The following is a 25,227-nucleotide window of genomic DNA, read 5'->3' as shown; positions in this document are numbered from 1 at the left end:
TTACAAGTAGCAAAGAAAGTAGCAAAGAAATTGCCTATCAGCAGCACTGGACCACCTTAGATAATAATTGCACATTAAAAACCAAACTGAAGTGACAATGTTCAATGCAAATTCTGTGACAGCTTAAACTGATGGTAGCTAATTTAATTTTTCAATAAAAACTTCACTCATCTCTTTTTCCCTAATTTGCCTAATCAGAACATATGTTATTTCAAATGAGATGTGTTTTAGTATATTTTACCAGGCACAGGGTAGTGTGGGGAGAAGGGCAGCTTTCCCCACATGTAGTCCTGTTTCTTGTATCTTTATTTTGGAGGTTGCCCAGGATAGAACAGAGTTTGAGGTGTTCCAGAGGAAGCCCTCATGGGTTGTGCAGTGCCTGCTCAGGGTTGTCTTGTGGGGTCTGATCTCAGAGTCTTTAATGATAATGATGGACTTTTTACTTTAATATCCTTTTCCTTCTAATATATTTATGGAAGTAAATAAATTCTGGGTTTTTCAGATATTTTATAGCATTCTTTTAAAATACCAAGAAATGGATTCTAAGTGTTTTGACTTTATTGATCCTCATCTGAAAAATGAAAAGAGGAATATTTTAACAGCTTATGCTAGGAAGATTGATCTATTAAAAATTAGTTTGCTGCGAGAAATAGTAAAAAGAATTGCTAAATTTTGTAAAATTGCTATTTTTTTACAAATTTCAGAAACCTGAGTGTCCTACCAGTGCTCCTTGGGAGCTACAGTGGTGAAACTCTTCTTTTGGCATGAAAAAGCCAGGTGCAGATGCAGAAGATGCAGAGACAGGAACACAGATTTGGGTGCATCTTGGCTTTGTGGGTGGAGGAAAAGATGTGGATTGTGTAAAGATCAGCAGTGTCCCTGGTACAGCCAGTGATGCTGCAGAGTTGCCCCAGTGCAGACAGACCTGTGGTGAGCAGGAACAGCCCATGAAGGGCCACTTCAGGGGCTTTGCTGTGTGCAAGCATGATGCACCAGCAGAGTTGTGCTTACTGCAGCTCCCAGAGTCAGATCCTTCTGCTTTGATCACCACAGAGCTCCTGGCATAGTGGTCATGCATGGGAAGAGGTAATAGACAGCTTGGCTATACACATGTATAGGGAAGGAGGAGAAAGATTTTCACAGTTTTTTCCCCTCCCACATTGCTACGCATCTTTCTAGAGCAGCTGCCACCACATATTTTCCTCTTTGGATCACAATCTGCTTCCAGTCCCAGAGCTTGGATCACTCTGGTTCAGATTCAATCTATTGACTATCTGATTTTAGCCCTGTGGGACTGAATTTTACAAGGAGATAGAGCAAAGATTTGCAAACACTCCAAAAATGCAGTATGTTGGCTGTGTGAGAGACCTGCATCTATGGAAAAACTCTGGCCTACAGGGGACTCAGTATCTTTTTGTTTTAAAAATTGCCTGGGGACATCTAAACTAATTCTGAGAGCAATGGCTTAGCTGAAAGGCCCTAGGTATGGCTCAGGGTGTGCAGGAAACTGAAATATTAGTGTTGAATCTCCCCATGTCTGCTAGATAGCAATTTTCTTCAAAAGAAACAATTTCCTTTTTGTTACCCAGGTGAATTTCTGCATGAGTAAGTACTTAATTTTAGGGTTATTCTATGATTTTGTGTATGAGGGAAGGCTGAGTCAGTGTTCTGCTGGTGCAGTGTGGTAACACCAGCCCTCTCCTGTCTGTTGTTTTCAGCTTCAGTGTAAATGGTGAACTCTGCTAGGCAAGGTCTGCCTGGTTTTTAAAAAGCAGTTATGATAGTGTCCTGCATGTGATTTGTCTCTAAGCAACAAATGGGAGGCTTTCCTCTCTTTTTTGAGTTTCACTAGTGTTCCAGTGAAGTACAATCCCCTGAGGCTTGCTGTCTCTCCCTGCCTTTGCAGATCTGCACAACGCGACCAATCTGCGCTCGCGCTCCCTGTCGGGAACAGGACGCTCGCTGGTGGGCTCGTGGCTCAAGCTGAACAGAACTGATGAAAACTTTCTACTCTATGCACACTTAACATACATCACTTTGCCATTGCATCGAATTTTAACAGGTAATTTTGACATCCATTGTGCACAGCCCACCAAATACTTGTATTTGTACAAGTATTTCTCTGTAATGCTGTTGTAAATAGGAATTGATTTCAGTTTAGAGGAAATTACACATTCCGGTTAAAAAATGGGTCATTTGTAACTCAGGATGGATTTTGAACAATGTTTCAGCAAAAAATATAATTATTCCTTATGATCATTGTCTTACAGCAAGTTAGCTGGAGTTACCAAGCTTACTCACTCTCACCACAGGCGTTTTGGAATTCACAGAAATGTATTGTTTCTGCTGGCATTTAATATCTGCTTAAGAGGGTGGCACAAATGCTTCCATGCTCAAATACTGGCTTTGAGCTTGAACATCCTTTCTGAGACCTAATTTGTTGAACATGCTTAGGGTATATATTGAGATACACAGAAATAGGGCATGAAGTTTCTGGACTGTAAGGCAGAATTTTCATCTGCAGTTTTTCCCTACTCACATTTGTTTTAGCTTGACGTGTTGTGTAAGCCCTGTTTCCAAGGCCTTTTTGTAATTAATTTTTTTGTGCAGTGGCAGCTTTCCAGGTCGCAGGAGCATTACATGTGGGGCAGGGTGAAGTGGGAAAGGTGCTCATTTCTCTTGGTTAGTTAGGAAACCTGTACTAAGATATTAAAATACCAGTGATAGTGATCAAAGTACTTTTTAAAATGTCTTGAGTTTATTGATAAATTTCACTCTGACCCTTCTGTCCATGTTGGATAATCACACTTCTCTCACCTTCTCCTCAAATGTCAGATGATCCAGTTCCTTAGTCATCTCTGTGGCCCTTGACTGGACTCCCTCCACTGTGTTTAATTCTTCACAGAGGTGTGGCTGGAGCCATTTGGAGCTGGGGATTATTTTTTGCTCATGTCATCTTCCTTGTGCAGAGGCATTTGATCAGCCTTTTAATTGTGTGCTCCCTTTTCCCATGTTCCTTGTTCTTTGTGTAGCCTAGAAAAGGACATCACAGCCCAGTTTCCAGATGTTTCTGCATAGTGCCCTGCTATGTTGGTTTTACTGTGCATATTTAGAAAGATGCCCATGATTATAACAGAAGTTTTAAGGTTCATATTCTGTCCCACTTGGACAATATGGAATTAAGGAGCCAAAAAGCTGAATGCTTGTTTTTGAGTGCATAAATGTAGGCTTTGGGCTATAGCATGAAGGAAGGAGTTTAATTATTTGTAGGCAGAGAAATCGCCCTACTGAACTTGTGGATGTTGCACTTGTCCCTTCAAGAATGGGAAACCCCTTGGCATCTCTTGTTAATGGCACTTACCCTTGTTTCCCTGGAAAATATTGCCACTCCCTGTCTAATGTATTTTGCTTCATCCCAGTGTAAATTATAGTGGATCAGCTCTTCTCTCCATATGATGGGATATATTTGCAGTTTTTCATCTTTCAGTTCTTCCCAGTTGCATCCTGGTTAACTCAGATTTTAACAGGCAAAGCCATGGACTTGTCATGTTTCAGATTCCTGGTGGGCTGTGCCACAGTCCACGCTTACATCTCCAGTTCTTCATGCTTCCAGGTGTTGTGGCTGCTCTGAGGAGCCTCTTCAGTTGGCTGTGTCTCTCTGTTTGTCTCCCCTGCCCAGATATCCTGGAAGTGCGGCAGAAACCAATCCTGATGACATAGCAGAGGGCGGGCACTGCCTTGGAGCCTTGTTGCCAAGTGCCTATCCCAGCGGTTCCGTGCTAACACTACCACCTAGTGTCAGGAACAGAGACCTCCGCAGGAAAAAGGGAACTCCAGGAATACCAGCCGATCAAAAGTGCCTCTTTCTTCCTTCCTCTGCTGTCACACACCGAATGCCCACATGACTGGAGTGTTTCTGACTGGAAGAGGACTTTGAGCAAGACAAAATAAGAAGGGGCTGCGTTTAAACCGAGTCAACACTTTATGGACAGTTTGCTACCGTGTTTACTTTATAACTAAGAAGCCAACAATATGTACAGAATGTGCTAAACTTTATATTCTTTGGGAGAAACATTCTAAGAATTTCATAATGATGTGCTGTTGGACATCCCTCCATAGACTCTGGCCATACCCTCTCCTCGTCTGATCAGCCATTTGTGAGTGTGTGTGTGTGTGTGCCTCTTTTTGTGTGTGTGTGGATCAGAGCAGGGAGAGAGCAGCTTCCTTCTAAGGGAAGAAAAGAGAAAGATACATTGCTGTTTTGCTATGTGCAGCAGGTCAGGTCAGAGCTTCAAAGAGGCTGAAAATGTTCCCATTTTTCATGTGTCAGTGTTAGGACAGGTGAACTCTGCTGACAGATTTCCATATCTACCAAAGAACAGCAACATTTTCATCCTCAAGAGCTGGCTGAGAAAATGAGCCAGTGAAAAGAAGGCTAAAATGTGCTGCTATAGTAAAGCTGAGGTTCATCTCCAGTACTAATGCTGCTTATCTTCCTCTCAGTTGAGTCAATTCCACTTTGAGTCTAAAGTGAAATAACAGGAGACTCTAATTGCTCTCCAAAGGCCTAAAACCTTACCAGGAACCCATCCTCCTGCATGCACTGGACTTGGGGGTTTGTAGTCATCCTTGGGATACCCTTTGTAGGCAAGGAGGGTGTGAGAGCTGCTTTATGATGAGGCAGCCTGCCCGAATTTTCCATCTTTGGTTGTTACATGCTGAAGCACAGAGAGCTTTCTTGAAATACAAAAGATGGAAACATAATTCTGTTCTGAAAAGTGACTAAAAATTGCATAGTGGGAGGTCAGACAGGAGCTCTCAGGAAAACAGCCTTATGTTTACACATGAAGTCCAGCTCTCTCTAATCCTTGACATTTGAAAACAAAGTGGTTGAGTGCTGAGGTTACTGTGCTCTGGCTGGCTATTTTGATGAGAGCCAGTACATTCTTGGGTCCATTTAGGACCCCACAGCAGCGGGAGGGGTGGCATGTCCCTTGGGGCACATGAGACTCCAGTGCATGCACAAAGGGAGAGAGAAGATGCCATTTTTGTCACTTTTCAGACTCTGAGCACCTAAAGCTGATGCTGTGGCATGTGCTCTGAGCCTGGACCTTTGTCTCCCTCGTACCTGGTCTTTCCAAAGTGCTTTGTTGTTACTCTCACAGTAGCACCTAATGACTTAACCTCTCAAATACGACTTACTGCTTTTTTTCCTCAGGCTAGATTCCGTGGAAATAGCTCCACTTCAGCATAAAGGCAGACCAAATTTGCCCTTGAGCCCAACCTGATGACTCCAGCATGGTAAGGAGGTCTGTCTGTATTTGAGGCCAGCTGTCACCTTAGCACAGCACGGTGGCCTTTCTTACACTGGCAGCATGAGTGTATGACAGGGACAGCTGACCAGTTTTCAGTTGGCTTCAAATGTGTTGCAAGAAAATGCTTGGAAAATGTTCCCTTTGTCACTACCAGCACACCCACTTTTCATGCTGCAACCTTGGAATGTTGCCTGTGGTCTGTGAGGGTGTTTCCACCATCTAACCTGGTTGCCCCTGAGCCCAGGGAGAGGTGGAGGCCTCACACAGCAGCTGAAGTGCCCTCTCAAGGAGCTGGCCAGGCAGCCTGGGTGGGTATCTGATATCCCCTGCAGGTACTGTGCCTGGCATCAGTCAGTAAAATATTCTCACTTTGCCCATGCTGAGGGTTAAACCACAGCTGGAAAACAAGCCTCTCAGTATGCTCCTTACTCTGTGCTTTCATACTGCTGGACTGGGCAAATCAGTGCTTGGTTTTCCTTCAAATCTTCATGGCAGAGAGAAGGGAGAGAGGGTTCACATTTGTACTAATCATGACAATTGATAGCTTCAGGCAGGCAGCCAGAGGAACAGTGTAAAAAGGAAGTGTATCCACATAGGACCCTCAGCTGAAGGTGCCTGAACCCTTCTCAGTGGACAAGAATTTGTAATGCTCCCTTGGTGTTGTGTATTATGTTTAGGTGGCTTAACTTTGTGTGATTTTGAAAGACTGAGAAAATCTTGCTGTGTAAGATTTCAAAGCAAATGAGGAATGATTCTAAGCTAGTGCATCAGTGTAAAAGCAGTGCTATGGAAGGTACAGTTTAGATCCTACATCTGTGTTTCAGGAGGTATCATCTGCTTTGTTACATGTATGTGGTTGGATTTGATGTCTAGTGTTTGAAGGGCTGTAATGTCCTAAAAAAAGTGAATTTCTTTCTTGTATCTTGCTAGTGGGATATGCTGTAGGTACATTGATGACTCACCTTTTCTAGTAGAAAAGGACCACAAGTATGCCCTCATGGACATCCATGGAAAACAAGAGGTCAAAAAGTCTACTGAATGTCAATAATGCTTTTTGGAAGCAAAAATGTTCCAGATTCTCAGTTATTCCTTCTTTAAACAACTGTCTTGGATTTTTATGTATAGCCAGTTGTTCCCACTTATTGTTATCAAATTCCACATTTTGTTCTGCTTTTAAACAAACCCTGAAAATTGTCCTTTTGTGTGGACAGATTGACAGGGAATTTGATAAAAAAATTCTGTTGGGGTCAGGATGGCACAGCTGGACCCTTAGCATGCTCTTGCACTACGTCAAAAAAGAAAAGTGAATGTTATAAGAACCTCTCACAGTATTTGAGAGGGGTGAGGGGTTTAATTCTGTAGCTCCTAAGCGGTGAACTGGATTCAGCCCTTGTTGAAATAATTCAGCATTGAAATAATTGCTGCAGATGGAGCTGGCGTGTCCTGCAGTGCCATGAAGGCTTTTGGCTGTCATTGTCTTGATGGTTGGAGCACAGTGTGTTTCATTAGTCATGGTGATGTTTGAAGATGCAGCTCAGTTAACAAATTTGGGAAACTTGGCAGAACAGCTTTCTTTTTGGAATTTCACCATACCTCATTGCTCAGTTAACTCCTTCCATCCTTCTGCCCATTCACTCCCTCTGGAGATCAAGGCTAACCACTTGAGCTCCTCATAGATGTTGTATATTGATAGATGTCAAATACAAGGATGTGAATCTTTTAATCCATAACAAGTTTTTCACTGCTATTGATTTAACCAGTATAAAAAGCTTGGGAATTTTTGTTTTGTGTTGGTTGGTTGGGGTTTTTTTGGGGTTGTTGTTTGTTTTTTTCTTTTTAAGAAAGCTCTTAAATCAATTATTTTGTGCTAGCAGATTATTGCTCTGCCTTAGAGACCACCATGTATGTGAAATTATGTTCTTTTATGTCCTGCCAGCCAGGACAAGGTGGATTCCAAATCTCCTTTTAAAAGAAGATGCTTTTAGAAACTCTATGAGTCTTTCAGCTGTCTTGGCTAATCCAGTTTGTGTTGGTCCCTGTTCCTTCTCTTTTTATTCTCCTGGTCTTCATTGTTTACAAGGCTTGGGCATGTTGGGCTCTGGATTGCTGTTACTATTTTTATAGTTTTCTATTTCTGGGCAGGATGTGCTTTCCAGAAAAGAGAATTGTTTGCACAGGTGGCTTTTCACAGAAATATGTTTTTCCCCAAAGTATGTTCATTATTTAGACAGTGAAGTTCTTGGCTCTGCAGACAGATTTCTTCCAGCAGACCCTCATGTACAGAATCCCATCTGATCACTGAAATTCTGTATGGATGTGGAATCCAGGGAAATAGACTACACTCTTAGACTATTGACCTGTTTCTTGCCAGTCACTAATTGTTCCTTTTTGAGATGATTCCTTGTCCTGTATTTTATAGTCTGAAGCTTCCATATTAAAGACAGATGTAAGATAAAATCTTCAGAAGTGCCTAAGCCCTGTTGTTACTCAGTGGGGTTTAAGAACAAATTTTTATTTAGGAAAATAATTTATTAATCTTAAATTCTATCTGTGTTGTATGTAGCAGTGTCAAGAAATGACAAATTTATAGTTCTTGGATGAACAGTGTCTCTCATATGAATTCACTCTTTGTATTTGAAAGACTCTCATGGTTTCCAAAGGTCATGGCTGAAAGCTCTGGAAAGTGGATTTCCTGTGGTCACAGCAATCAGATGTCTGCAAATGCCTTACACATTCTGCAAGGTATGACTGCACATATGTGGTGCTGGTGTGTAGAAATTCTGTGTCAGAACCAGGTACGGTTATCCAGTTCAAGGCATTGTGAAGTGAGTAGCTTTTACACAAAACCTTAAACAAAAGAGTATTTTACACCAGAATGTAGCTGTTTGGATACTTGGTCGAGATAATACAAGTCTGCAAGCAGGTTCCAATGTTGAATGTTCTCTATGTAAATATATAAATATTCTCAGCCTAATTTTATCAGCCTAACACATGTTGCATGGTTCGGGTTTTATTTGCCTCATCGATCATTGGTGTTGCTTAAAAGGTGATGGGTTGAAAATTGTGCAGGCACTGTACTGAGCCATTTGATCAAAGAGCAAGGAGAAGGTTGTGCACCAAAAATAAAGTTGGCTGTGCTTATGGCAGCAGTGAAGAAAGTGTTGGACCCTGCAGCAAATAAACAGACCTCTTTAATGACCATAAAGTCTGTTAGTGGTGTTTTCTCTCTACTGTGCCTGCTGGTGCTGGAGTTTGGATGTGTTCCTTCCTGGTGGCAGGCACCAGTGGTGGGACAGGCTCTGTGGCACTTGTGTAGGCATTGCCAGATGGAAACTCATGTGGCAGAGTGGCCTCATTGCTCTTCATTCTGACTGCACTTGGAGCAAAGCTGCTTCTGCTGTGGAACCTCTGAGTGATCTTTGTCATTTCTGCTTGGCATTGGGGAAGGGGGAAGAAGTCAGTGTAGTCCTGAATTGGTTTTAAAGTGATCTGTGGTTTGTTTTCAACTTGGTTATGTAGTCATATTTATGTTTGTGCAGTGAATAATAGTGGGGACTGATGGCTGTTATGGTTTCTTCCTGATTAATTCAGGAAGAACTTCAATGCAGATTTGTGCATTGTTACAAAAATGAAATTGCATTTAGATCTGCACTGCTTGAACTGCTTTGAATTGTGTGTACTGGCTGGGATCTGCCTTGGTTTAAAGACATGCAAGGCTCTGAATCCTCTCTCTCCACCTGATATTTTGGAAACCTTCAGGGGATTTTTGTATACACTCCTTGAACAAATGTTACCAACTATGTCCATGAGCTGATGTGCTGATGATTTCATTTCCAAGAATCCCAGAGCAGGATGTTTTATGAATCCATGTGGTAGGTAACAACATTTATCCTAAACCATGTGTGTTAGCTCAGAGACATGTGGGATATTAGGGAGAAATAAAACACAGAGCTTAAGAAGAACAGGATGTCTCAGTTATTTACATGAATGTTTGAGCAGGTTGTTGGCAGTGTTGTTTTGTGACTGCTCATGCAACTGGGCAGGAATCTTAGCTGGCTGGGAAATACTAAAATATTACTTTGAAACAAACTGATTTTTTTTTTCCTTGAATGCTTCAAGTTGAAATGTTTTGGAAGCAGCCATAAGGGGGAAGTATTATTTAAATAATTACAAAAGGTGAAGAGCATTAGAACCTCACAAGTGTTGGTAATAAACCTCCCCTGCTTGGTTAGTCATTCAAGAAGTTTGGACAGGAAAAGGTTTGCTGGTTTTGGGTTTAGTTTTTAATCCAAATGGATTTTTTTCCCTTGTGTTTGCAAACTGTCACAAACCAATGAAAAAAATAATCACTTTGGCCTGACTTTAGGTTCGTGCCTGTAGGCAAGATCTGAACTCAATTCAGTAAGGGTCATCAGGTAGAGCTAGATGATGTGGTTTCTAAATCCTTTAATATTCCTGTGCAGGGTTTAGAGGTCAGTCCCACTCCTGCTGTGTGAGCACAGGTGTTCCCTCTGTCCTCCAAGGCAGCCCCAGCTCCTTGACCTCACAAGGAGGAAGCATTTTGCTGATCTGGCTCCAGGTCTCCAAGTCAGGAATGGGCAGGGCAGGACATTCCTTCTTTAAGTAGCAGAATTATCCAGGCAGGAATTCACCTGCAAGCCACTGATTGTACAATTAATTTTATTACTCCATGTTATACACTGAAAATGAAAGTGATTCACACAAGACAAATGAATCTTCCATTCATTTATTCACATTTTCCATGGATTTTTGTACATGACCTCAGTGTATCAGAACTAATGAAAACATTAACATACACATTATGTAAAACTGAAGTACCCACTGAAAAATTCAGAGCATTTTGAAATCTACTAACAACTAACAAATCATCACATTCAGCATCTTCATTGGATTTAGACTAGCTCATGCCACTTTAAATTGTTTAATGTCAGGTAATTTCTGCACACAGGCACCAGCTACAAAATTTTATCAAATGCAAATAAGTTAAGGCATCAGAAAGTCAATCTTTAACAACAGTTTAAATGTTACAGTGCTGCAAAGGGAGCTGAACTTCAGTTTCAATAGCACAGCAAACCTCCTGATTGGTTTATGTTCTACAGTGTGTTCATCTGAACTGTAAATTTAATATAAACTTTCACATCCATCACCCAAAAGGGCTTAGAGGAACACAGTGTTGCCCTCCCAAATTAAACCTTGCATACTGCAATTTAATATTTTAAAATAAATTTCAAGCCAACTGTAGTATTTCCCTTAGAAATTATTCTGATAATTAAAAGAAGCAGAGATGTTTATTTTCCAGCTGAAACTTCAAAACCAGAGAAGGAGGAATGGATAAGACACTCCAACATCTACATACACCTGGAACAACGAAGGCATTAATGCAGATTGGGGCAGAAACTTGCATCTTTAATATCAGCTATCTGATATCCAGCTGTTAAATACATTACTAAGACACAGGAATGCCTCTTTGAGTTGGAATTCTGACCAAAATGCTTTCCTTGGATAGCATGTGCCACTTTGTTATGAAGGCAGCAGTACACTGATGTCTGTGGTCTCTGTGAAATCTGCTTTTTCATTAAGGCCTTTATTTCTATTTAACAATCTCTGGCCTTTTACAGCATTTCTGTATTTTAGTATTCCTTAAATAGAAACTGAAGCATCATCAAAAATTTCTAAAGTGCTGGAAAAGGCTGTGCTTTATACCTGAGCACCAAGTTTGTCAGTGTATGACTATCTTTTCCTGCTTCATAGTCCACATAATGGTACAGACACCATGAATTGATGTTGATTAAAATCTGCTTTGCAGGGAAATTCTTCCCTGTCCTTTTAGAGGCAATTTTCCCCATATAAAATGTTCAAAATTGTATGTTTATGCATATATTTGACATTCTAATGAAGGTGACATCTCAATTTTTTACCTTCTCCTGGCTTTACTGATTAAATACAAGCACAGAATAATTCAGGTGTTACTTGCTATGATGACTAGGGTAAGGTTTAATTCTTTCCAACACAATTTATTATTCCTCTATTATTTTTCCATTCACTCTGTGCCCTCTGCTTGTAAACAGGCCAGAGGAGTACTGTCAGAATTGGGCCACATCCATGTGTGCAAAACCTAATAACTGCCCCTCTTTAGAGGCAGCCATAAGGAAAGAAGTGTTCACTTCAGTTTGTTGGTCCATGTTTCTAAGGATAAAGAACAGTTCCAAATCCACGAGCTTTTGGAAGTAAGCAAAGAAAAGGCCAAGCTTTTATAGCCAGAGCTGTTCTTGATGGGGATGTACAACCAGAGCTCTGTCTATAAACCTTTCTGTACAGAGACAGGGTTAAGACACTACAGTCAAAAGACAAATGCAAAATTAACTGAGCCCTTGGACCAGAGCCTGGACTAAACTCTTAGGCAGCATTCTGTTTTTCATTCATACACATTTAGACACACCCTGTCAGCTTTGGGCCTCCAATATAGGTAGCAGCAAGACTTGTTATTAAAAAAAAGTATATCTTATTTTGAGGAAAGCAATGTCACTGACTTTTAATGGTTTAAGTATTTAGCCAGATGCAAAAAGAATCCTCAAAGGCACCAGTTTATTTTTCAAATATCTCAAATGGCATCTAAGCTCCCTTCACACTCCAGTGTTAAAAATGCAATTCTTGTACCCTAAACGTGGCTGAAATGTGAGCAAAGGCCTTTCTTTTGGAACTTTGGTCAACAGGGCTATAGATAAAATCTAGATTTTTCTCCTTTTAATGAAGAGGGGGGGAAAAAGGCCATAACCTGAATTGTGCAGTGAATTAGGCCTACAGGCAGCCATTTGCTCCCCCCCAGAGCAGGGGTACAGTGAGATGTGCTGCACCTCATCAAATGGTGTTAAGGAATTCCTCGTTCCCTGCCCACAGGATGCCACTGTGCTGGACCACTAGGTCCCCTGTATGAATTGTGTTACACTGAGTTTTTTTAAGGAAAGGGTTTTTTCCTCTTGTGTCACATTAGCCAGAGGCAAAACAGCATGTTTGTTCCATCTTGCCAGAGCTGGTCAGTGTGACACATCTGAGAGCAGTTCAAGTTTCATATTATCATCAAGCTCTTGGAGAAGTCCCAGAGTTGGAAGCAAAGTAGAAAAAGTTACCAGGGAAGGAGTTTCCAGCAACATTTGAAAAAAGAAAAGGATTAAACTACCAAACACAGTCTGACAAAGTTGAGAGTGAAACCAAGACCAGGATAAATGCTCTGATCCCCAAATTATTGCCACCTGGTTAATTTTATCACAGCTGAAAACTAAGTTTACAAATTGCCCCATGCTCCCCACATGCAACAGAAAGCTTCTGGCAAAGCTGCACCCTGCTGCTTTGTTTAATGCACTGCAGCACAGCATTTTTATCACATGGAGAAATACTGATACACACCCTTGTGCATGTGTGTCCTGGCAAGGGCAACAGGCAACAGAAAGGTCTTGAAAAGTCCTGAAGTTTGTTGGTGGGAAGAGCTTTCTTCAGCAAAGTACCAGCAGCAGGAGCAATGCAGGACATCCAGCTCTGCCTCAGCTGGGTTTTGGGACTAAGGACAAACACCTTGGAAGGATCATATGGAAGTGCAACCCTTTGTTCTGACCTGTCAGAAGCCAGGGGCTGCCAGTGTGTCCAAGATAAAACTCTTCCAGTTGTCTGCTTGTACCATATTGCACATCATTCTCTCGTTGCTACAGTAAGAACAGAACTGACAGTTCCTCTGGAGGAACCACTGCTGTCAACAAGACTACACAAGCAAATTCTCTTTTAAACATCTGCAGTCTCTGAGTCCTGAAAGCACACAGGTCTGCAAGGGTACAGACCCAGCACAAAGGAGATCATCACTGGTGGGGTGCAGTTCTGTCACTGAGTCTAAGAAGTCAGTCTCACCAGAATACAACAGACCAATTAAAAATCTGCAGTCTAGAAACAGTTGCAACAGGTAAGCTTGAACATCCTCCCTTCCCAAAACAGGAGGTGCTTGCATTGTATTACAGTCTGTAAGGAAGCTCTGGTACCAGGTTTTTGTACTCAGCTTTCTGTCCATTTGGTCGACTGGTGCTAAAAACATTTGCTTGGATTTACATCCATGTGCTTTATCCAGAAGAGGTCCTGCATTTAGATACTGAAAATGAGGGAGAACAGTCCAACACTTGTGTTCTATTAAAGCTTTTATTAGCTAGTTTAGCTTTTCCTCACATCATTTTTCCAGAATTCCTATAACAGTTCTTAATATCAGAGTAAAGAATTAAATGTTCAAATGAAGTTATGGAAGAAAAAAAAGAGCAGCAGCAGTTTGGCAATAAATCCTCAAATTATGGACTGCAACTTATTTAAGCCTCCTTTTTCTCCAGTAAGATTTTGTGCAACTCATCTGCATCCTCACTTGTTTTCACTCTTATTAGCATAGTGACAGGAACAGCTGGGTTCTTCTCATCGATGGGTGGGTTAGGAACACAAACTATTAGAACATTGTTTTTTCCGGTTCTTGTGCATGGCATCTTAGGTGGAATTAGAACATTCAACAGGATATTTCCTGCATTTGAGGAGGGGAAAAAATTACCATTAGCCATTTTCTAGCTTTTACTGCAATACAGGTTTAGTATAGATAGTAACTAGAGATTTAGGGTGGTTGGAAGAAAGGCAATTCACAAATATCGTGTATGTTTGTCTTCTTCTTTCCTAAGCATCCATTCATGGCCATTGGTCTCAAATTTCTTTCCTCACTAGAAATGAGGAAATCTCTATCCTCCTTTTTTAAATGGAGGAACCTGAATATCAAATGATAGTAGGTGGACACAGGAGAAAGGGAAGGGGACAAGGGAGAAGCAGCAAATGAGGAATCCAGTCACAGTGCTTAGTTTATGCCAAGTTCCTCATTCTGACCACCAGAGGCAGTTCATATACAGAAGCAAAAGGTTCTGATGCAGACAGGTGTTAATCTGGACAAACCAGGGTAAAACAGGCACTTTGTATCCCCAAACATACACTGTAGCCTTTTACTTCTTGCACTGCTTCATGTGCTGTCTTTTGTAATACTCACTAGAGGCACCCAAGTATTTGTCAGTGTTCTAAATGATTTAGGAAAATAATAGCAGAAAGGTTTTCACTAATTGTATCTGTTAATGCTGTGTAAAAAAACCCAAAAAACCCCCTAATTCTTAGCAAGGAATTCTGACATCAAGACCTGTTACTGGGATAAATGTACTTACCTAAATTGGTATCTGCTCGTACTAAGAGTTGAGTTTTTTCATTTCCTGCTGGTTTTAAATGTAATGTTCCTACACCTTTTTCTTTAAATTCATTATCCTTTTTGTAGAACAGTTTGCACCTGTGGGGAAAAAAAAATAAAACCCAAATCCTTGTTTGTGCAGCCATGTAGAGATGAAATAAAAAGGTATCTCCCAGGTACATGTATCCATCTGACTCACAGTAACAGTAATCAGGATTTAACACGCTGTGAGTAACCTAAATCTTTATTATTATTGATCTTGTTTCATGTGCTAATGGACAGCACTTGGAGATCAAAGAGAAAGTGAACTATTTCTGATAATAGTTTCTGATTTCTATGATAAATGGATTACTTTCAGGGAGAAGTCAAAGGCACAGCAACCTGTACTCAGGGCCTACTCAGAAAGCCATAAGAACTGGCTGTATCATTCTTAAGTTATACTAGGACTTTAATGTACAATTTATAAACATTTTTAAGTGAGGCTCTAATAAACTTAAAGCCATTTTAGGTGGTGAAGAATAGCAATACACAGATATTCATTTTATTTTCCAAGTTCAAGTCACTTACTTCTTTGAGTAGAAAGCATCATCTTCTTTTATTTCATTGACGATGACTTTTGGTGGCTCTTCTTCCTCCTCTTCCCCTCCTTTAAATAGAAAGTTTTGATATGTTAATGTTGTGAGCACATATTCTGGCACCCTTATGCCCACCATGGTTAACATGGACTTGTGGCTGGTCAGTGACACTTTTCAGTCCCTGTGTACTCTGTAGCAGCTTCAGCTACAAAAAAAGGGTTACTTGCTTTTCATTCAGCTCTTAAAAGCAACTTCATCCTCACCTTCAGTTTAAATGGGATGAAAATACCCAATCCATACCAAACAATCAAACACCAACAATATAAAGCTTAGTAAGTCAAAAGCTTCTGCTTGAACAGAAACAGTTTCACATTTCAGAGTATGCTCCACAAATGGGTTCAAGTAAAGCACAATAAATACTTCCAATAACCAGGTTTAATTTAGGGGAAGGGAATTAGTTGCAGAATGACAGATAATAGTGGCAGATTATGCCTTTCCAGCCCCTCAGCTGCTGGGATTTCTATCAGCCTATTGTATTCAGCACAGGCAAAGGCCAGAGCAAAGCTGTCAGGTACTATGCAACTTTGTTGGCCTTCTTACAATCCATTAAGTAAAATGGACTGAACTGTTCTGTATCTCATGCTTTCTACTGCAGGGATCTCTTGATAAACCTACTAGGAAAAGCAGTGAGATTGAGAAGTCCAGCAGGCTGAAAGGTGAACATACTAGCTGCTTTAAATTTCATCAATTCCTGCCCTCAGATATGGGATTATCTTGCATATTATATAAAGTACAAATCTGACAGAATTATGTAAGTCTTGATAAGCACATACTTTTGGTGTTGCTTACATAAGGCTGGGTTCTCCCAATAAAGGGTATATTATATTATATCATAATCTCATATATCATTTATCATATTGTATTATATTATAGAGCTGTGTATATATATATATATATTATATAATTCTGCACTTTCAAATTGAAGAATGATGATGATCACAGAATACAGAATTTCCTCAGTTGGAAAGAACCCACCAGGATCATGGAGTGCAGCTCCTGGTCCTGCCCAGAACACTCCAACCATCCTGCCCTGTGCCTGAGAGTGTTTTCCCAATGCTCTTTGGGAGCTCTGGCATTGCCTGGGGAGCCTGGGCAGTGCCTGAGCAGCCTCTAGGGGAAGAAACTTTTCCTGATATTCAGCCTAAACCTCCTTGGACACTACACCATGCCATTATCTCAGTGAACTTAATATTGCATTTTCTTAACACATACACTCACAGCTGACCATTAAAATAACTATAAATAGAAATACGTAGAATTTACCTTTGTCATCATTATTGCCACTGTCTGTTTGAGCTTCCAATGAACTGGTGGATGCTGTAGTGACAGACTTGGCCTGGTTTGCATCTTTTCCAAACAAACCTGAATTCCCAGAAGAAAATGAGAAACTACTAAGCGTTCCTGAACCGAGGGAACCCAAAACAGGACTGTCAACACTCTTGCCAAAATTAAACGAGACAGTTGATGTAGCTCCTAACAACGGGTCTCTTTTTTCTGTTGCAGCTTCAGCTTTTTTGTCGGAGGTATCCTCAGTTTTGCTGTTAAACAAAAAGGTGGAGCCTTGCTGGAGCTTTGAACTCCCAAACACAGGAGCAGCCTGGGGGGCAGGGGTCTTGCTGCCCTCATTCTCAGAGCTGCTGTCACTGCTGCCCCCGTGCTGCTGCTCAATGCTGGCCAAGTAGCGCTCGTAGTCCCTGAAGATGGGCGTGAGGTCGCACAGGGGGTTGCTGTTGACGTGTTTCACTATCCAGTCTCGCACGGAGCAGTTGAGGGCAGCCAGCTGTTTGTGGTAGGAGCCAGAGGCGGGCGCTGAGCCCAGGGTGCTGCCCGAGGAGCAGGGCTGGCTGCTGCCGCCGTTGGCTGTGGGGCTGGCAGCCTTCTTCTCAGCAAACACAGCAGCACTGGGGCCGTTGGACATCGGGGATCCTGTTGTGGGAAAATCACAGAGTTACAGGACATCCTGAGCTGGGAGGGACACAGCAGGATCAGTGAGTGCAGCTCCTGGCCCTGCCCAGACACCCCACCAATCCCCCCCCCGTGCATCCCTGAGAGCGGTGTCCAAACGCTCCCGCAGCTCTGGCAGCCTTGGGGCCGTGACCATTCCCTGGGGAGCCTGGGCAGTGCCCGACACCCTCTGGGGGAAGAACCTTTCCCTGATACCCAACTGAACTCATTGGCTTCATAAGCTCTGGTTTAAAAAACAACACAGATGCTTGGCTGACCTAGTGAGAAATGTGGCTTAGAACCATTTTTTTTTTTTACCCAGAAAGCACAACTCTCTTAAAAACCTAACATGTGCAATATTTCTTATCAAATCACTGATCCTTCCTCAGCTGATCTCCTTCATTTGGGTCACCACACTGTGCCCCAGGCACTCCCATGCCACTGAGCTGACCCAAGTTTCATTTAGACAAGTAAGTTAGGGATAGACAAAGTAGATGAAGCACACTTGGGTATAAAAAAAAATTTCCAACACATCTTGTACAGAACATTAAAAAAATACATGTTTTATATATTGCCAAAACCTTCCAAATCATATAAAAATCTAACCATTTCAGCAAGCTGTAATGCTTATTAAATCAAAAAACTCAACTTATCTCTTGCCATTTGTGCTTTAAATGTGTTTTAAATGTACTTTCAACCACCCTGAGTGCACTAGCCCATAATTTTACAAGCTTTTGAGCACTTCTGTATAAAAAACCCTAAGAAGCAAACTAGAAATAGTCTCATTGAATATTTCACTTTCCCTTAATTTATTCAAGCTCACTGAAATCCACATTACTCCAAAGTTCAAATTCCACCATTTCTATTCTATGGCATGGTGACTCCAAAATAAGGGTTAGCATTTCTGCATGTCCAGCACAAAGGGACAGAACTAATATTCCTCAGGGAATTCCAAAGCATGACAGCTCAACATGCTGAAGTATTTAAAATGTCCTAAAATGTAGGTATAACTGTAACAGATAAATTCTAGTAAGACTGTCTGCAACATCAGATGTATAAGGAAAAAAGATGAAGACTTTAGCTATGCAGCATGTATTTTTAATTTAAATTCAAAGAATTGGGACATGTCACCAGATGCTTTATACCTTTTACAGACTGCCTTATGCCAGTGCCTTCCATTTCCATCTGTGCCTAGAAAACTTTTACCTCCAGTATTAGAAATATAAATTTAGTTGCCACCTATTTAAATTGCATGCAGATCAAAACTTGTCCCTCCAGCACTCTAAAATAATAAGAAATCTTACGAAGAGGTATAAAGTCTCAAAACCTTAAAACACAACTATATAATGGTCTAAATTTGTTTTTGTCACTACTAAAATAACCCGAAAAATTTTGTGACTGAAGGTGTTGATAAATATGTATGGTTAATTAAAACTTACCAAATGCTGATTGTGTTTCAGAGGTGCTCTTCAAACTGCTGAAAGGAGGAGTACTAGAGGCACTACTGCTTCCATTAGACAGCCCTTCCAAAGGCTTTATTCCTGCACCATTCCCAAATCCACTGAAGCCTCCTCCTCCTTTTCCAGAAGGCAATACAAAGCCTTTAAACCCTTTAAAAGCTCCTCCGCTTTCAGACTGGGGAGAAAAAAACCACAACCAGTTACAAACATTTTATCCACACAAATCCTATCCCCACTTAATATTCCTGATATCCTTGGTTTGTTTTTCCCTAGTTCAGTGTGTCATTCCATGCATTTCTGTGTCAGCTATGCAAACAAAATTAACAACTTCCTTATGACACACACTGCTACTGGTTTTAAAAGACTCAGATGTTTGGTATGAAAACAAACTGGGTGTAGGATGTGGATACATGGAAGTTGCTCAGAGCTGTGGATGTGTTTACCTATTAGACATTTTGGTAATCTGTAATCTGGTTTCTCTTTAAATAACTACACAGAATTATGTAATTTCAGGTATATTTTCAACAAGTTTTAGCATTTACAATGGCAGTCAAGAGCCCAATACTTTAATCCACTCATCACTCTGGAGTCACCTATGAAACCTCTCGTGATTTACCCAAAATATTCCAATGTAACTGATGGAAGATGCACAGACAGACTGTACCTGACCACAAAATATCCATCTCTGCAACCTCTTCATTACCCAGTTCTCATCACTGTCTTTGCAACCATATTATTTTACAGTATAGTTTCTTAAGTGTTTCTAAAGACAAAGTACAATTAACATGCAAATAAAGGACTGCAAATTTTAGGCCTTTGGAGGTAATGAACTTTTACTACACAAAGTGAACTTTCAGTGTCATGGCCAGCACAGGAACTGGGAGGGGGTGGCTGGGAGCAGCTAATTGCTGCTTGGCCATGGGATGAGTGAGGTCAGTGGGTAGTGAGCAACCTTCTGTGCATCCCTGCTTTTTCTTGGGGTTTATTTCTTTCTCTTTTTTTGGTTTCCTTATCATCATGATCACTGTATTTCAATCATTACACTGTTCTTATCTCAACCCAGGCTTTTATCCTTTTTTCTGATGCTCCTCCTCATCCCACTAGAAGGCAGAGGGAGGGGCTGCATGGTCCTTAGTTGTCACCAGCCCTTCTACCAGCCCTAACAGCTGCTCCAGCCTCCTAACTACTTCTACAACCCATCTGCTCCCCTTTCTCATTCTGTTCTATTTTTCCTATCCCATTTGCCCCTGAACCTCCTGCTCAAGTTGTAGTTTACGTTTTGCATCACCTCATTCCAGTACAATCCTTTATTTAACTGTATTCTCTACACATTTGTGGCTAAAACCACTCAAGGCATCAGTGGGCTAAGACAGCTTCTTCATTTATAGTGCTTGGGCTGAAGAAGGAAAATCAAAAGCATAGGAGAAGGCTCTCTAGATCTTAACATTTGCCTGGTCCCATCCAGTCCTAAAGCAATCTGTGTAACACATAAAGCTCCAGGCCTACTTCTACCATGATGCATGCCCTCTTCAAGCATGTCTGGGAAAAATATATACAACAAAGCATTGTCAAGGACTTCTGAAAGGACAACGTGGCTGGACTGGGATAATGCTTTCACAAGAACTAAACCTGTAACAAAGGCCAACTTCCTTTCAATTTTTAATTTGTTAGTGCAAAGAGTAGATGGCACTAAAAGCTCTTGACAGGGAGGGAGGAAAAAAAGCAGCAGCATTCTTAACAAAAGACATGTTTCTCATTCTTAGAGCAGTTTAGTATTTGGGTGTTTACTAATAAAGCTTCTGAGACATCCCCCAGCCCTCCAGTATGGATAACTAATAACTGCATTTCCATAATTCCTTCTCTACAAAAAATGGAAGTAAAGCAGTTAAAATGCTGTTTTACCCATTTGCAAACAACATTGTGTCTGAAACACTCTATTTTTACTTTAAAAATATGCAAGAACACCCTGCTCAAACTAGTATTACCCTTTTTTTTTGCCTTAGCCTTATTCTTAGCATGGAACAGTAAAGCCAAAGTTGTGCATATATGACCTGGTGAACTGAAATGATGACTTCATGCAGCATCACTACAAACCCAAGAAGTAAAAGCCTGAGTGTGATGTTGTGTTTTGTAAGTGAGTAAAACTCCAGCACCCCTGTCCAGTGACCACATTACCTCTGACCCCACGTTGCGGCGCTTTGCTTTTTTAATAGCTCTGTTCTTCAGGACCTCCTCACTTGCCACAGAGAATGTTCCCACCTTGAAGAGGAAGTTATGGAATCATTAGTGGAATATTCAACATGAAGGGATGGCTGAGATCAGGTTCTGAACACACCTCTAACACTGCTACCAAGGGAAGAAGTTAAAATCCAGCCCACTGATTGTGAGCTGATACTTGGAAAACACTTTCTGGTTCTGCATGACATTTCTCTCTGTGCTATCTCCATTTTATTACAACAAATAATGTAAGTTTTGCTTTGCTTTTATAAAACACAGCTCTAACATCTCTGTATTGAAGGGAATCTGTCAGTAATCCACAGTTTGAGGCAGTTTGGGGAATTAATGTGTATTTCACCTCTTCAGCTTCATCCTCCTGGTCCCAGTTTCGGTCAGTCAGCTCCTTTTCTGCAATTCTCTTGGCCATTTTTCCCCACCTGTGTGGAAGAAACAAAAAATCCTAGAAAGAATTGCACAGAAATTAAATTCTAAGTGGCAGTGATCTTCAATTTGTATTCTTAGAACAAAAAATCAGGAACTTGCAGTTCATGTAGAAGCAGGTCAAGATTGGAATGACAATTGAAAACTAAATGTTGTAGCAAAAACAATCATCATTTTTCTGGTTATCTCTGTGATGTAGAGCAAAATCAGCTTTGCACAAGGAATGTCTGTAACTGTTCTGAGTCCCATTTTACTAAAGTACAACTTATGAGCTGTGTACAAAACCAAAGAAAGAAAACATGGTAGCTGGAATCAATCTAAAAAACTTGGCAAGCAATCACACTACTGGAACTTAATGTGAAAAAGAGGTATTTTACCAACTATGGTTATATCTTCTGACACTAAATATGAAAACTTTCCAAAGGAAATATGTAGTTTTGTTGCAATTTAAATCTCAAGCAAGCACAACAACTAAAACTCTTCCAAAATCCCCCCTGGGTGTGTGATTAAGACCTGCCCAGAAAAAAGATTTAAAAATCCTCAAATAGCTGAATTTCAGAGCCAGACATTGTAACAATACATTATAACAAGATATTTTGTTTATATGTTGAAACATTTTAGAACAGTACATCCAGCAGCACATTGGAGATCACACATCCAAGTCCTGAATTTCGTCTGACACACATCACAAATTACTAGGTCAAGTTAGTAGAGCTTCTGGAAATAGAGGGACAAAGATTGGCCTGTGTATACATATTTAAATGCCCTAATCCACTCTGTCCTGGAAGTAGACATCCTTGCTTGATAATCCCTGGGAGATCATTTCAATCTAACCCATTGAAAAGCTAAATAAGAAGATATTTTAAAGTCACCTTTATATAAATTATTATTATTTTATTACATAATTTAAATAAAATTAATTAATTTTAATATAGAATGTATTATATTATGTAATACAATTTAAATTTTAATTTATAATAAATAAAAGTGTTCTGCATATATATTCTGCATATATATACTCATTATGTATATATAATATACATATGTACACATAATAATGTATAAAATAATATATATAATATATGTGTATTTAATATATATTATATAATATATACAATGCTATATATTACATAATATATATAGTATTATTTATATAATATACCATAGTATTATTTAATAGCATATACTATAGTATATAATATAGTATATACTATAGTATAGTATTATTTAATTGTATTAGTTTCATTATTACATTAGATATTTGATTTACTAAAATAGCACATTAACTACAGAGCCTGTCCCCCCCCAAAAGAGGGGAAACCTTGTTGACCTAAGCTCCAGGTTCTCTGCACTCTGTTTACAGAGATTCTCTTTAAAAGCATTGTAGAGGATCTAACATGAATCTAACAGCGAACCTGAAGTGTATTCTATCCTATGAACGAACACAAGCCTACATCTAGTTGGTGTTCTTAAACTTCACTGAGTTTTTGGAGCACACATTCTCAACAGGCTGAGAGAGAATGATTTTGAGAAACTTATCAAAGAATCACAGAATATCCTCAGTTAGAAGGGTCCCCAAGGATCATCAATTCCAAACCCTTGCCCTGCACAGACACCCCAACAATCCCTACACAGACACCCCAACAATCCCTGCACAGACACCCCGGCAATCCCTGCACAGACACCCCGGCAATCCCTGCACAGACACCCCAACAGTCCCGGCACAGACACCCCGGCAATCCCTGCACAGACACCCCAACAGTCCCGGCACAGACACCCCGGCAATCCCTGCACAGACACCCCGGCAATCGCCCCCTGTGCATCCCTGAGAGCGGTGTCCAAACACTCCCGCAGCTCTGGCAGCCTTGGGGCCGTGACCATTCCCTGGGGAGCCTGGGCAGTGCCCGACACCCTCTGGGGGAAGAACCTTTCCCTGATACGCATCCTCACTCTTGTTCGATTAACAAACTCTTCTTGTTTAAAAACAACACAACGCAGATGCTTTGCTGACCTACAGGGAGCTCCGCTGCCCTATTTAGCGCAGCCCAGGCTGTTTGCTGTGGGCGGCATCGCCCGGGTACCGAGGGCCGGAGCCCGGCGGTGCTGGCGGCAGCGGGGCCGGTGCCGGGCCCGGCGGTGTCGCAGCGCGGTCGCCGCGGCTCCCGGCGGGAGGAAGCGGAAGCCGGATGCCGGCGGGGCCACCCCGCGCCCCCGTGGCCGCGGCGCTGCCGTTCCGCTTGGACTCCCGGCTGCGCTCGCCCCGTCCCGGGGACGTCGCGCGTTGCCTGCGCACCGCACAGACCGATCCGCGCGTTGCGAACCCTGCGAACGGTGCGACCCCCCCGAACCCCGCTGCCGCCGCCCCGCTGCCTCCATGCCCAGCCCGCGCTCCCCTGCTCGGGTCCCGCTCGTGCCCGGCCGCCCCTCGCGCCCCCCACCCGCGGCACTCACTCGCTCGGGCGGGCGCTTCTCTCCTGCCGCGCTGCGCTGCGGGGCCGACGCTGCGGCGGGCGGCACGCAGGGTCGGTCTCCTGGTCTTCTCGCAGGCTGAGCGCGCCCCGCTGTGCCTTCACAATCCCCCGATGCCGCCCGGCCCGGCCTCCCCCTCGGTGTCCGCCGGGAGACGGGGCTCCGTGGGGCCCAGAGCGGGAACGCCGCGCCCGCCGCCGCCGCCGTCCCGCGCCCGCCCGCACCGCGCGTGCGCCCGGCGGGGGCAGGGGGCGGGGCGGGGCCGGGACTGCAGTACCGCCGGCGGCCGCGGGGGGCGCCCCAAAGGCCGCTGCGAGGGAAAGGCGGGCCCAATGCAAGCCGCGGGTCACGTGACTTCCGGCGCGAGCGGCGGTCTGACGGAGTTCTCCCGAAGTCGTCGGGAAAAACAAATCCCTGACGTTGTCTTTTAATGTCAGTCAGTCACTTGCCTTGCCCCACAAAATTTCAGGCCTCCACACAGAAGCTAATAAAAAACTTTCTCACCTGTTTATACATTTTAATCAAGTTAATGTTCGCTGGTTCTGAATTATATAATTCTTCATTTTCAGCACGGGAGGCGCCTCAGGGCGGCTGAGGGGGCGGCCGTGCCCTGCATTGTCACGGGCTATCCTGCTTCCTCTTCACTGCCGCTGCTTAGTTTTCCTCATTAATATTTAATTAAAATCCTAATCAGAATATTAATTATAAGCAGTGTGCTAGGCCTGTAGGAAAGCACAGAACCCTCTGCTAAATGCTGGCTTGTTCCGATGATCAAAGGAAACATCTTCGCAGCCAGGTGATAGTCAACTTGTTTGAATTTCGGGGACAGGGTGTGGAAAATCCATATTTTATGATTGGTTTTTCGCAAATATTAAAATGAATATTATATGTGTTATTTTAGAAAGTTATGCTATATTAATTTTCTTAAGTAGTGTGTTAAATATAGTTTTAGTATAAGATAATGTTAAAATAGAAACTATGCTATGTAAGATTTTTTTTTTTAAGAGAGGAATAAGATACTCCCACTAAGATAGCAGCCACAGGACACCTAAATCTTTCACAGAAAAAGAATTTATCGCTCACTCACCAGAAGAAATGAACTTCGTCCTGCCTCGCTCAGCCCTGAAGACGCTGTCAGGATTCAGAGGAAGAAGCTGACACTGACCAGACAGAATCCTGTGTTTGAATGGAATTTATGCATCATGTATGAGATGTATGAATAAGCAACAACGCTTATTTAAGCGTTAATCCTCTGTTAGCGTGTGTGCTTTTTGGGCTTATTTTGCCCAGAAAAAGGTACCGGACATCTGTAACTCTTTCTTTTTATTGTATTGTATTGTCCTAAATCCTAATTGTCCAAATTCTTACAATTTTTACAATTCTTACTATTTTTATAACCACTTTATTACTATTAAACTTTTAAAATTCTAAAACCAAGTGATTTGGCGTTTTTCACAAGGGGGCTCTATCCAACTCTGTCTGGCCTG

At 41.8% G+C, this 25,227-nt stretch overlaps 2 protein-coding genes across 5 annotated transcripts in view; one reads left to right on the top strand and one right to left on the bottom strand.

Moving 5' to 3' along the window:
• KIAA0930 (KIAA0930 ortholog) overlaps positions 1 to 12,088 on the top strand; it is a 57,638-nt gene extending 45,550 nt beyond the window's left edge. For all 3 annotated transcript variants that reach the window (XM_026790954.2, XM_005482697.4, XM_005482696.4), the window contains exons 9-10: positions 1,907 to 2,062; positions 3,680 to 12,088. In XM_026790954.2, the coding sequence (XP_026646755.1) occupies positions 1,907 to 2,062; positions 3,680 to 3,720 (197 nt within the window). In that variant the 3' untranslated portion in view covers positions 3,721 to 12,088. The remainder of the gene's footprint in view (positions 1 to 1,906; positions 2,063 to 3,679) is intronic.
• On the bottom strand, positions 10,047 to 23,968 carry NUP50 (nucleoporin 50). 2 transcript variants are annotated; one of them, XM_074538963.1, is made up of 8 exons: positions 23,723 to 23,968; positions 21,189 to 21,290; positions 20,789 to 20,872; positions 18,593 to 18,788; positions 16,473 to 17,135; positions 15,142 to 15,220; positions 14,555 to 14,673; positions 10,047 to 13,878 (listed from the first exon to the last, which is right to left on the bottom strand). In XM_074538963.1, the coding sequence occupies exons 2-8, from the start codon at positions 21,255 to 21,257 to the stop codon at positions 13,676 to 13,678; spliced, it is 1,413 nt and encodes a 470-aa protein (XP_074395064.1). In that variant the 5' UTR covers positions 21,258 to 21,290; positions 23,723 to 23,968; the 3' UTR covers positions 10,047 to 13,675. The 2 variants fall into 2 exon arrangements, with proteins under 2 accessions (XP_074395064.1, XP_005482752.1); XM_005482695.4 differs by having other exon boundaries at positions 21,189 to 21,267.
• Between the last annotated feature and the right edge of the window lie 1,259 nt (positions 23,969 to 25,227).

Source organism: Zonotrichia albicollis, chromosome 4, assembly GCF_047830755.1.
Source record: "Zonotrichia albicollis isolate bZonAlb1 chromosome 4, bZonAlb1.hap1, whole genome shotgun sequence".
NCBI lineage: Eukaryota > Metazoa > Chordata > Aves > Passeriformes > Passerellidae > Zonotrichia > Zonotrichia albicollis.
The sequence above is the reverse complement of the archived record's forward strand: the minus strand, read 5'-3'. Positions and strand labels throughout refer to the sequence as shown.

Excerpts from the sequence above, each read along its gene's own strand:
- NUP50 (XM_074538963.1), bottom strand. The coding sequence starts at position 21,257 with ATGGCCAAGAGAATTGCAGAAAAGGAGCTGACTGACCGAAACTGGGAC. Across the intron at positions 15,221-16,472 it reads TGGCAATAATGATGACAAAG|GAGGGGAAGAGGAGGAAGAA; the intron begins GTAAATTCTACG and ends TTCTATTTAAAG. Across the intron at positions 13,879-14,554 it reads ACGAGCAGATACCAATTTAG|GAAATATCCTGTTGAATGTT; the intron begins GTAAGTACATTT and ends CCTCAAATGCAG.